The sequence below is a fragment of the Rhopilema esculentum genome, chromosome 13 (assembly GCF_057945365.1).
Source record: "Rhopilema esculentum isolate cy_ngs chromosome 13, ASM5794536v1, whole genome shotgun sequence".
NCBI lineage: Eukaryota > Metazoa > Cnidaria > Scyphozoa > Rhizostomeae > Rhizostomatidae > Rhopilema > Rhopilema esculentum.
In genome coordinates, this window is record NC_142827.1 from 9,068,867 (window position 1) to 9,080,912 (window position 12,046).

At 38.1% G+C, this 12,046-nt stretch overlaps 2 protein-coding genes across 3 annotated transcripts in view; one reads left to right on the forward strand and one right to left on the reverse strand.

Annotated features, from left to right (window-relative positions):
- The first annotated feature begins 119 nt into the window (after positions 1-119).
- On the forward strand, positions 120-5,633 carry LOC135692312 (bifunctional apoptosis regulator). Its single transcript, XM_065210423.2, has 7 exons — positions 120-274; positions 843-1,099; positions 1,628-1,826; positions 2,467-2,781; positions 3,470-3,643; positions 4,073-4,266; positions 4,891-5,633. The coding sequence occupies exons 1-7, from the start codon at positions 263-265 to the stop codon at positions 5,141-5,143; spliced, it is 1,404 nt and encodes a 467-aa protein (XP_065066495.2). The 5' UTR covers positions 120-262; the 3' UTR covers positions 5,144-5,633.
- A 959-nt stretch (positions 5,634-6,592) lies between these two features.
- LOC135692310 (protein sidekick-2) overlaps positions 6,593-12,046 on the reverse strand; it is a 33,423-nt gene continuing 27,969 nt past the window's right edge. The window contains exons 27-29 of one of the 2 annotated variants that reach the window (XM_065210419.2): positions 10,559-11,980; positions 9,822-9,993; positions 6,593-9,545 (exon numbers count right to left, since the gene is read on the reverse strand). In XM_065210419.2, the coding sequence (XP_065066491.2) occupies positions 8,552-9,545; positions 9,822-9,993; positions 10,559-11,980 (2,588 nt within the window). In that variant the 3' untranslated portion in view covers positions 6,593-8,551. The remainder of the gene's footprint in view (positions 9,546-9,821; positions 9,994-10,558; positions 11,981-12,046) is intronic. The other variant, XM_065210421.2, reaches the window with a different exon arrangement.

The window sequence follows — 12,046 nt, forward strand, 5'->3', positions numbered from 1 at the left end:
TATTCTACCACATTATTTGTAGATCTATGATCTTAATTTAAGAATTGCTATAGATTTCTACAGTATGTATTTGATCGATGAGCCAAATGATTATGAAATTTCGTCACTTCGTTCTGTGTAGCTTCGTTCCGAATATGAGGCGGCGTAAAAATGACGTTGTTTTGAAAATTTTAGCATGATGTCGCCCTTATTCTGTGATGTAGCTGTCTTATTTGGGTATTCGACTATTAGTTGTAGGAAGTCAATGTCCTGAAGAAACAAAATGAAGGAAGAGGTGTGTATGTATAAAGCAAGCTGGATCTGGGGCGCCAAGTCCAGGCAAATTTCAAAGCTTTCCTTATAGATTAGATGCGGTAATTTCGTCATAACATCATTATGAAACGGGACGGTACGGTATTGAAATTCTAAATTGTCTGGCGCTATTGCAAAATGGCATCACTTTATCATGAACATGTGATATTCATGATAAAAATAAGAAACACCAGAGTGAAACTGGAGCCAAGTGTTCTTTTAAAAAAGCGTGTAGTGTATTTGTAGGATTGTGTCGGACACACACGCAGGTCCCTTACCTCTTTGAATAGCTATTATTTTATTTTTTAAAAGTCATGAAGGTAATCTTCTTCGATCTTCAATCGTTAACTCCTAAAGGCTTTACAACCAATCTGGAGTGTTTACTCAAGGAGCATTAAAAAAAAGGAAAATTAACTCAGAAGTAGGATTAATACCATTTCCACCCAGCGCTCCAGTTTGTTGATTTTATCACAAGAAATCATGCAACGATAGCATTAAGTGCCTTGAAATGATGCAACGCAAATTAAGCAATACTTATTATGATACTATAGATGGCAGATCAGCCCAAATGGAGGAAAACAGAGGAAAAGGTGCAAGACAATGAGGAAAAACACAAAGAAGAGATAACTGAAGATGATTTTACTTGCAGTTGTTGCTATGAAATATTGCTGGATCCAACAACATTGGCTTGTGGCCATACATTCTGCAGATTTTGTCTTGCAAATTGGCTGAGTACATCGAGAAAGACAGAATGTTTGCAATGTAGAAGACCATTCGCAGAGTTTCCAAAAATTAACTTTACCTTAAGGTAATGGAAAAAGTTTTTATAGAATTTTTTCTGGTATGAATCTGCAATAATATATGAATGGTGACACAAATAAAAATTTTAATAGAAAAAATAACTTTTAGTAATGCCTTTTTAAAATGAGATGGAGATTATAATGGGGTTATGGGTATATTAGACAAACTTTTTTTCCCAGATACAAGATAAAACCTTCATAACGACACATTTTGTATTGTAATTACTAGCAGGACAGATCATATTCTTGCTGTCCCAAAAGGGCAAGCCAAAGACCCCATGTAACATAAAACATCCTAGGGTGAATGCCCTTTGATATAAATGATGTTTTTGTACCTTGACCTACTTTGTAATATTTTATTGTGATTGCTAATGCTTGCTGTTAGTACTGCTAATCTCTTTATGTTGCTTTTACTAAGAATAACATAATGATAACCATGGAGATTCTCTACTTTTCTTAAAATCTTCCTTGAAAGTAAATGTAGATTCTAATCTTTTTTATGCAATGAAATAAAACTTTTGAAAAATCTTGTTTAGAAATACTTTGGAAAGGTTGTTCCCTGATGAAGTTGCAGAGAAGAGAGCTACACAAGAATCCCTACCCAACTATGGGTCCATAATAGCTGCCTTTGACAAGCATGCTGAAAGCAGTCAATCCAACAGAAGATCAGCTATCAACCATTTTAGTTGTGGAAGATTGTTCCTTTTCTTGTCAATAATCATTGCAGTGATTGTTGTAAGCAGATGTTTTTATCCTTTTTGAAGACAAAACATGCATCAGTTTTTTATAGAAATGTTGTTTGCAGTTTGGCAACCTGCAGTGTTTTTTTCTAATGATATTTGTATTTTGAGTTAATGATTTCTGAAATCTTTATTAACAATCTTAAGCAAAATCCAGGCTAGAATCAATATGATTATGATCTAGAAAAGAGACACAATTGTTCTGCAGATTTAGCTAAACAAAGAATGCTTTTTAAAAATTTATTTTGTCTTCAGAATTAATTATTGAAGATGGCACAAAACAGCAGAAACATATCTTCAAATTTTGGGCTACCAAAGACTTATTTGAATCAAATATTGTATAGTTACTTATTCAATTCTTCCATTTTGGTTTTTGTTATTAATAAAAGTGGAGTCCTGATTGTATGGAATGAAATTAGAAAATTTATTGATATAATGATCTGGTCCCCTTGATGCCAGCTGAGCCCTAACAAATTTATCTATAACATGCTCCCAACAAACATCGATTATAAACAAACCATTTTCTAGGTCCATGAAAGTTTGCTATGTCAATATTCTACTATACTCTAACGAAAATTTGTCTGAAAGTTATCAGTGAAGGATGTATCTCACTTTTTATGATTTGCCTAATTTAGCTCATCACTCTTGGTTGGAGACAATTGGTAGGAGGTCCTGATGTTTTGTTGGACAGCAAAATTGTCACTGAATGGACACCTGATGATGTTGCATATTGGGTTGGAGAGCAAGGGGTTTGGGCAAAAGGTGTTTATGATAAGCGCTTCAAGGAAGCTGGCATTGATGGGAATCTGTTGTTGCGAATAAGTGAAGAAGATTTAATGGGTACACCAATCAACATGCATTTACGCTTACACAGAAGAGTTTTTATGGATGCTTTGGCTAAAGTTCAGCTGAGAAAAAAAGAAAGACCAGGTGATTTCTGGGAATTCAAAGTGAGTGTTTTTCAATTTAGCATACTAGGCTGATTTTTAAAGAAGACTTGGTTGCATTATTTAACTAATTTGCATTTAAGATTTTGCAACTGTTTATGCATTTGCCAAATTGCCACTAATAGGATAACTTCCAAGCTATAATATAATGGACAGTGAGCTTACAGATTACCTCTTTTTAGAGATTACTTCTTACCAGATTACCTCATACGAATTCTGGGGCCCATTCTCTTCAAATATAAATAATATAAATGCCTTAAGTGCACATAAGAGGAGGGTTTTCCTACTCAAATTTTAATGCTCAATGGATCATCAGGCAACTGTTCTGAATTAGCTGTGTACTAGAATTTCGTCAAATTATCTATCTGTGTATTTGCTTTATAAAGAAATTTGAACTAAGATATTAACAGTTGGAAAATGGCTAATGAAAATGAACTGATTTTAAATCAAGAGTCTCCAACCAATATTGTTTGGGACTGGAAGGAGGTTGATTTTTCTCAGTCTGAAGCCACCTCAACAATGAGTGATAATTTTTTATTTATTAACTTGGTATTTAGAAGAAAGCTGCTCCAAGGAGCCTATTTATTTTCAAAAAGTATGCCAAATACTTCAAAAAATTTTAAACGTTTCTCTGTATGTTCCCATCAAAAAATAGTGGCGCTACTAATCTGTTATATTCCCTTTTTTCTAGGCAGCTAGCAGAGCAAAAGCACTGTTCCTTCAGATTGGAATCAGGGAGTTTCCTCGTACAATGTTCCTGTATCTATATGTCTTTGATTATCATGAAATTTTCCTTCCATTCCTTCAAGATACATGTGCCATTGAAAAAATTGCTTCATGGGATGATAAGGATCCTGGCAGCAAGGTATTTATTGCAAATTTTCCTTATAGTATAAACTTGATGTATGATTATTTGAAATGTAGAAATTCATGTTAAACCAAATTTGCTGCTTTCCAAAATTGTATGCACTCTTGTTTTATTATAAGAATTAATGTGAATTGGTAAGAAGATTAAGTCATTATATTAAATAACCAACAAATTTAAATAACCAACAGATAAAACCAACAATATCAGTAAGCACTACATTCATTTGGCAGGATAATTCTTTCAAATTTATATTCTGGTTTATTGATGGCAGTATTTCCTGAATGGCTGGAGTGGTTTCCCAAAATCATTTTCAAATTGCTCTAGCCTCATTCCTCCTACCCTCAATCAGTTGGAGCTCTTTTATGTTCCATGCTATTCACCACAAACTTTATTGAAAAATTTACCACCAAAACCAATTTTTTGCAGATACAGCCGTCATGGGAGCAGTGGCATTCATTTATACTTTGGGCTATGGCATCCCCCTATTATATGATTGCATATTTTGCATCCCAATACCTTGCTATCAACTACTGGATTTCTAGAATTGTCATTGTACATGCAGTTGCCATGGGATGTCTGGAGCTGACTTACATTGGATGGATTATAACTGGAGGCTACAAGTAGGCTTTCTCTCCAAGCATTCATTTTGTAGTACAAAGTTGAAAAATGATTTTGAAAAAACAAACATTTGAATCATACTTGAGCTCTTGATCTGACAAACTTCCTGATTTATGTTTTGACATTTTGTACTCTGTCAAGAGTGTCAGGCAAAAAGCTGAAGTATAATTCGAATTGTTCACCTTTTCAAAGCCATTGGCAGTAAATTACCTTTTTCATGTAATAAAGCTCTCTGCATTTGTTAATCATGCCCCCCCCACTTAAACTCCGAGTATTTGTCTAACAATTTGTCTAAATGACTGATTCCTTTAAGAAGTATGTCACTGCAAATAGCACTCAGCAAGATCAAAAAATAATTGTTACAATGCTGTTGAAATGGGAATATAGTTTGTTTCTGACTGCCTTTTTGATTGACTACTGAGTTTTCTCTCTATATGAATGAAAATTTTCATTATTTGGTCAAAAATATTTCCACAACATCCATGATGCAATGATAAAAATATTTTGAGAAAATCATTGGCTAAATGTAGCAGTATGAGCAGAAAAATTTGTTTGCATTAAGTTACATCTTGTCACTAGTTGCTAAAAAAGATCCATATAGCTAATAAAATATTTTTCATTCACAGGACTTTGCCAGGACTGATGTTAAAAAACCTGATATATGTACTTGGAATCAGCTTGTTGTTAAAAATCTTTTGGCCATTCATTCCATTCTTCATTTGCGATATTATGTTCTGGTGGATGCTCGTCATTAGTCCATTTGATGCAGTCAATAGACTCTGTCGGAGATTAAACTCAATTCGAAACGCGCCAGTCAACAGAGAAGTACAGCAAAACAACCCAGGGTGGCAGTTTGCTTTCCGATTTGGTCGGGAGTAAACAGCACCAGCATAATATAACACTTATACACTATGCATTTCTGCAATGCATTTCTACACATTGCTTATTAAATTTTAGTGGATGTTCTGTTTTATACAGTAGACTCCAGTTATGATCATATCAAATGTTTCTTGAAAAGTTGAGACTTTCAACAGAATGTGACTGTGAACAGAGCTAAATTGAATAGAATAACAAGAGCTAAATTAAACTGAATTTGCATATTTGGGTCTCAATTTTATGTTGCTGTAACCAGTGGCGTTGCTTTTAGCAGAGTGATTGTAAGGGGAGTCTACTGTACTTTTATGATATAATTTGTGTTTAGTTCTGAAGAATCAAAGTTCTTGTATTGAAACTAAAAATTATTTTATCCTTTCACCATAAATTAAAACGGAGAATTGTGTCTTATTTAAGATTTTAAAAACTGGAAGAAATTCAAAATAGATGTAAAAGATTCAATCTGAAATGATGTACTTTGAAATAATTGGAATAACATGTTTCTTTGTGTTATGCTTACTTTGCCAGTAGATTCTGTTACATTCTAGTAAGAAACACACAACTGGTCCGATATTGCAATGAAGCATCCTTACAACTTAGTGTGACCCATGATCAATTTTCCAAAGTGTATTTTAGTTTTTAAATTTGCTATTTTATGTTTGTAGCAGTGTCTGTTGATATGTGCTATGGCACTCCAGCCCTGTTAGTCGGGACAAGGTCTTAGGCATATAACTTTTCAGTTATCATGCTGCATTATTAATTTATCCAGGGTCTTTCAATGAAGGATTTTTAAGCATGAGGACTGACTCAGCTTGCCACCTGATAAAAAATTGTTTGGGTTGTTTAATGTTTAGTGTTTGATGTAATTGTGTAAGTAACAGTGGTGGTGCCAGGGGAGGGCTAAGGGGGCTACAGCCCCTCAGTCGGAAGCATCTATCTCCCCCCATCGGAGGAAATTTTAGGTTATTGTCAGAGCAAATTTGACAAAATAACGTACGAAAACAGCTTATTTTAGCTATTTTAGCCCCCCTGTCGGAAGCTCCAACCCCATCTGTCGGAAGATTTCTGGCGCCACCTCTGGTAAGTAATAGAGTATGTCTCCAATTAAAGGGTTACTAGAAGATACAGTTTGAGTGGAAACACCAATGCTAAACCATTCTTATGGATGCCATCTTGTTTGGTGAAGAAGGCATCACTTTTGCTAGTGTGCTTCAAAAGCAAAACTGCCAAGGTGAATCCTGAATACAAGATAAAGCAAGTTTACATCTGGTGGCCGAAGTTAAATCGAGTGGGGGTATTGCTACTGCCTCATTTTGAAATTAGTCGCTGAATCAAGAAACTCGTAAATTCACTGTGCTTGCCTCACCACTCAACTTTTACCTAATTTTTCAATATACCAGAATATGAGACATCAAAGGTTTCTGAATGCAGGGGCACAAAAAAGAAATGAGATCGTTTTCAACATTTGGAGATTCTGGTTGCACTATACAAGATTACTCAGATAAAGAATAACGAGGGAAAATAAAATCAACATAAAAACTGACAAAACCATTGCCTTTGATAAATAAGGTCATAGGATGCATAAAACTAATTCTTTGCCACATAAATCCGTGGCTACTATAACAAGAGAAGAGTAGGAAACAACAAGGCAACAAGCAGAAACATGAAGAAACGACTATGAAATACACAGAAATTGGTAGGAAAAAATTCAACTGCGGCTGCAATTTTATTTATTTAGTGGAAACCCTGCCTTAATAGCTATGATGATAGTGATTAATATGGTATTTGTGTAGTAAAAATTCATTGCAACCTAAATGTTACCAACCTAAAAGAAAGTGAAAAAACTTTGAGTTAGGCCCTCTCCCGAAACATTCAAACATTGTTCACAAGCACTAGATTTTCAGCCTATACAGCTTGTTTTCTCGTATATTACAGTTCGTTATTTTAGCTTCTGTTGTTTTTGTATAAAAAACTATATCACTGAGCTTTCCATAACTTGATCTGAGACAACAGCGATCGCTTTGGAGAAGGACATGACCGACCACGTAGGCCACTGCAAGAAAGATCACCGTGCAAACGGGGATAGACAAGCTTCCCTCGTTTTGGAGATTAGTCGTTTCTGCTAAATGACAAATCGTTTCATTTTGTTTTCTTATCGTTTCTCCTCGTTTTTATTAGTTTCTTGTTGTTTCCTGTTGTTTCCTGTCATAGTGAACGCGCACATAAATCTCTTTAAAACGAAATAAAGAAAAGGCTTCGCGTCTCTTTGTCTGTGCGACCTAAGCAAGAACTTCATAAAAATTTGACAAAAAGGGAAAAGAGAATTCCTGCAGGGCAAACACGTTGCAAAGTACAGTAAAATGGATAGGGACAACTTGCAGTTGATAAGGACAAGGGTTAATTTCGTTGTACGAGAGCTTGTAAAAGATATCACGCATTCTAAATTGCAAGCAGATTGCGCAAAATAAATTTTTGTAAATTACACAAGCGATTCATTGTGCGGTGCAGTTGCAATCCGACGTTTGGAGCAAGGACATGTTTGAAAAACGGCACGCTCAACTACAGCACAAATGCGAAAAACCTAGAAAGTTGCCAATTTTTGGCATCAGCAAGAGGAGCTCAGCCCCCCGAGCCCCCTAGCACTACACACGTGATCCTAAAAGTAGGTAGAGGGGCTTTTTGGGGGAGTGGTACGTACCCTTGATGATCCGTGCAATTCATTGACGGATTATCAATGATGATTTTTACGCGAATGGTTGTTAAAGTTATTCTAGGATCTCCGGTATCTTTTCATTTATTCTAACATTTATGCCTGTAAAAAGCGTTAAGCTGTATAGCAAACTAAATTACAATAGACAAAACAAAATCATCTGCACAATTTACTATTCATGACAAAGTGTGTTTAAAGTTATATCTAAGATAGATCTGGTGCCAGTTATCTCCTTGAGTGTTAGGCACAGCAGCTGACGCGAGGAAGGAGGCTGCCAGCTGATATCAAAATGGCGACACTTTTCGGAAAGCTCTGGCCATAACCAATAACCAATCCAATGTACAAAATCTGCTAAGTCAAATCCAAGTTTAATAACGAGCCTTTGTTTCATGTCTCTTCTCTACTTTTCAAAAGTAGCAATATCTAAGAATGCGTGGAAAATTACTAATAAAAATATATAACTAGGCAACAAGGACGAAAAAATTCCTTTCTCAACATATTACACCTTAAAATGAAGCGAAGTGTTTATCTAAATGCACATGATGTCCGTACTGTGCGGTAAAAGCGCAAAAGGAGGTTAACCGACTTCCATTTAAAATTATTTTTTACAAGAAGCTTTACAGTTGATGCTCCTGTTTGCACTGCCAGAAAATCTTACTTCAGTCATATTTCTTGCCACATCTGCAACACTGCTAATACATGCTTCATACAAGCGTCATTGAAGTCCGTGATGGTCCATCAACATCGTCGTCTTCTCTATTGGAAGGGTCCCTAGAACCCATCGGCGACGATACATCCCGCCGGTCGCCATTTTGCCGCTGCGGGCGCCAATTTCTCTTCGCTCGGTTATATCCAACATTGGGACGTGAATCATCGCTGCTATCTTGTCTCGGTGTATAGGCTGGAGGAGATCTAGGGTCTGCTTCGAAATCAGAGTTTTCTTCATACGGTGGAGGCGCCCTGGTATAATAATTTGCTGCCTTATCAAGCTCTGCGACAAGATCTCTCTTAGCGCGGCCAGCATCATCCAGATTGTCCAGACTGCTTTTTCGAAGGCTCTGCGCTGACCCTTTTGTTGCACGCAGAAAACTATTCTTCCTCCTCCTTCCACCCTCATCTTCGTAAGGTGGCGGGAAGCCGTTTTCTGGATCTGAATCAGAATCTTGGGCATTGAGTGATGGCTCCGAGCGGGCAGCCGCCCTGTCAATTGGCCTTCTTCCAGGTCTTCCTCTTGGCGGTCGATCACCTTCGCCAGATGGTGTGAACGAACTCACACTTGGGGCTGGCTCTTGGTTCAAATATGGATCTGACTGAGCAAGTTTCTTCTTCTCCGAAAGATCTGCACGCCCAGGCCTAACACGCGGCCGCGCGATGCGATCAAGACCTTCTTCTGAAGCAGAGCGGTGAGGTCTTGAGCCAAAGCTGTCAACAGAATCACGCTTTCCAGCTTTATTTTTATCATGATACTCCGTCAGAATTGCCTTGCGCGTTTTCTTATCTAAAGAGTTGCGCCAGTTTTTATAGAACGGGTCATTTGCATAATGACTGGCAATTGATGGCGCCGCGGCCGCTCCTCTCATCAGCTTACCCTCCTCCTCTGACTCCTCACCAGACTTGTCCGCATCATTGTCGGAAGGTTCTGAATGCTTTGACATTGTGCTACTTGACCGCTCTTCCAAGGGATCTTTCGTTGATTTCCTGAAAAGAAAATTAAATTGCCTCCTTAGACAGGTGTCTTCATAAAGAAGTAGCTTATACCACGTAAAAATGGTATAATTACATTATTTTCAATTACAGTTAGTTAACAATCACATGTAGAAAAAATTCTTTACACTTAGGTAATATCATAATGGTGTTTGCATGCAGAATGAAATGACTGAAAACAATATTTGTTATTCAATGTTGCTCTGTTCATGAATAGGCCAAACGATTTCTCATAACAAAAAGACTTTGAGTGGAAATAGACTAGCGTACCTGTCGACATTCGACTTTGGTTTTTTGGAAGCCTGTGATGCAAGTGAACGTGATGACTGCGCAACTGATGCCGTATCACTGTTTAACAACCGCTGTCCACTCTCTCTTCTGTCTCTGACCATTGCTAATTCAAAGCTGCTAAGGCCCGGTTTGTCGTTAGCTCTTGCCGTGGCTAAAAAATAAACAATCAAACTCAGACACTGTGACGTAGTCGAGTAATCACATTATCTTTTTTTGCAATTGCTATGAGAAACCTTTTGTGGCTAGGTCTATTTTTGAACTTTAAACGCACCAAATTTTGTCCTGCGCCTTTTTTAGGTCAATGTTTTCCATTAGCAACAATTTATAAATATAAATAGCTCCCATCCATTTTATAATAGAATACCGTGATTAATATAATGGCAAATGAATGGCTAGGGAGGGGGTGGGGGTACCCCTTGGTGCCGCTATTCATGACGTGGCAATTCGTTAAATAAGACCAATAGGAACTATTATTCACCAAGATCATAGCATGTTGTTCCAGAAACAGAGGTCAGAACTACATTGAACCAAAAAGATTACGCGATCAAACAACAAGACATTATCATCTTTGTTTGGCGCAAATTTTTTTAACCCTTTCAACCATGACAGCCCCTATATAATTGCACCAACACTGAAAGAATACTTTGCGTTGCTTCGTGTCGGCTACATAGAGTCCTTCTGACCCTTCCAGGGGACAAAATTCGCCTGCTACAAACCTTTTTGGCTTTTTGAACGAGCGCGTTTATCAGCCATGTCCCGGTCTCTATACTCATCGTCATACATAGTACGCGAACGGCCTTTAGTTAGATCTCTAACAAGTCTTCTATAATCACGCTCATTTTCATCATCATGATAAACTCTCTGTGTCGATGGGACCGACACTACGTCAACATCAACCTCCCATTCATCGCTTCGATTATCTCCATTTGCTAAAGAGCGCTGACTCCCACGCGATCGACGATCGTCATCACTTCTGTCTCCAGGAACTCTGCCTTTCCCAGAACGCCGCCTGACACCTGTTCGATTATAATCTTTCTCACGAAGATCTCCCTGGGAACTGTGTCTCGAGGATCGCCTGTCAACCAACTCATTTTCCCTCTCAAAAACGTCATCATTGTCTTCATAACTAAACTGATTATATCTAAGTGATGTGGTGCTGACGGACTTTCGTCTCAGATTCCTTGGAGCATCAGAAGTCTCATCTGATGATTGAGCCCTGACACGATCAGCAACCTTGTTATTATGTGCCCTTGCTGCAGCTTCACCTTCACTTCGATATCCATGTGCTTTTCTGTATTCGTCCTCGTGATTCCTTGGTTTCCGCAGACTTGCCCGCCTCGCTCTCAGATCTTCTGGTGAGATGGTCCCACTGCGGACTGGGTTTTCAGACCGGTCTTGGTTTCTATTAAGATCACTGGAACTTTGAGCTGTCCGGCTATTTCTGTGTTCTTCATAAGAATGCCTAGGAGAAGGTACCTCCTTTCTTGGGGTCCGCGACTTTCGTTTCTCTTGATAGTCATTAGCATTCGAGTCTTCCCATGCATCGTAGTTTGGGTTCATGACAAAAGAAGCATCATCGAAACCCTCGCGGCTCTGATGCGGTTTTTTGCGTATAACGGTAGGGTACTGGACTTCTGAATCTGAATCGATTTGGCTCGACTTCTCGTCAGACTCTGATGCGTAGCCAAAAGATGAAAAACGTTTAGTTTCCGTAGCGCCATGCCCTGATAATCGAGATTCATTGTGGCTTTTTCTTGAAAACTTTTTCAGTGGTGAGCTGAGTCCATCTTGTATGCTTATCTCTTCCTCTCCATCTGGGGCTCGCCTTTCAACTTTCTTTGGAGAAGCAGGGACCTTTGGCACTTCAAAAGCTAGTGGCTTCAAGTCTAACTTCTCTAGTTTATTCTTACGATCTCGCATTGTTACTGTTCCCGAACGCAGCCGTTTCTCGATGTCTTTAGGAAGAGAAACATCGGAAACGTCCGAAGACGACCTCACTTTCTCAATGTCTTCCGTAGCCTCTTCTCCAGTCTCTTCTCCGTACGCGGACAAGAACACAGAGTTGCGCTGACTTTGCAGCACTTTTAAATCACGTGACTGCTGTTGTAATTTGATATCTTTAGGAGTTACGTCAGTGCCTAGGATAGATAGTGCGATAAATCGTGAACAGGGAAGGCTCAACAACAGGGATGGCTAGACAACAG

Coding starts and splice junctions, on each gene's coding strand:
- LOC135692312 (XM_065210423.2), top strand. Junction 1,100..1,627: donor AAAATTAACTTTACCTTAAG/GTAATGGAAAAA, acceptor AATCTTGTTTAG/AAATACTTTGGAAAGGTTGT. Junction 2,782..3,469: donor GTGATTTCTGGGAATTCAAA/GTGAGTGTTTTT, acceptor CCTTTTTTCTAG/GCAGCTAGCAGAGCAAAAGC.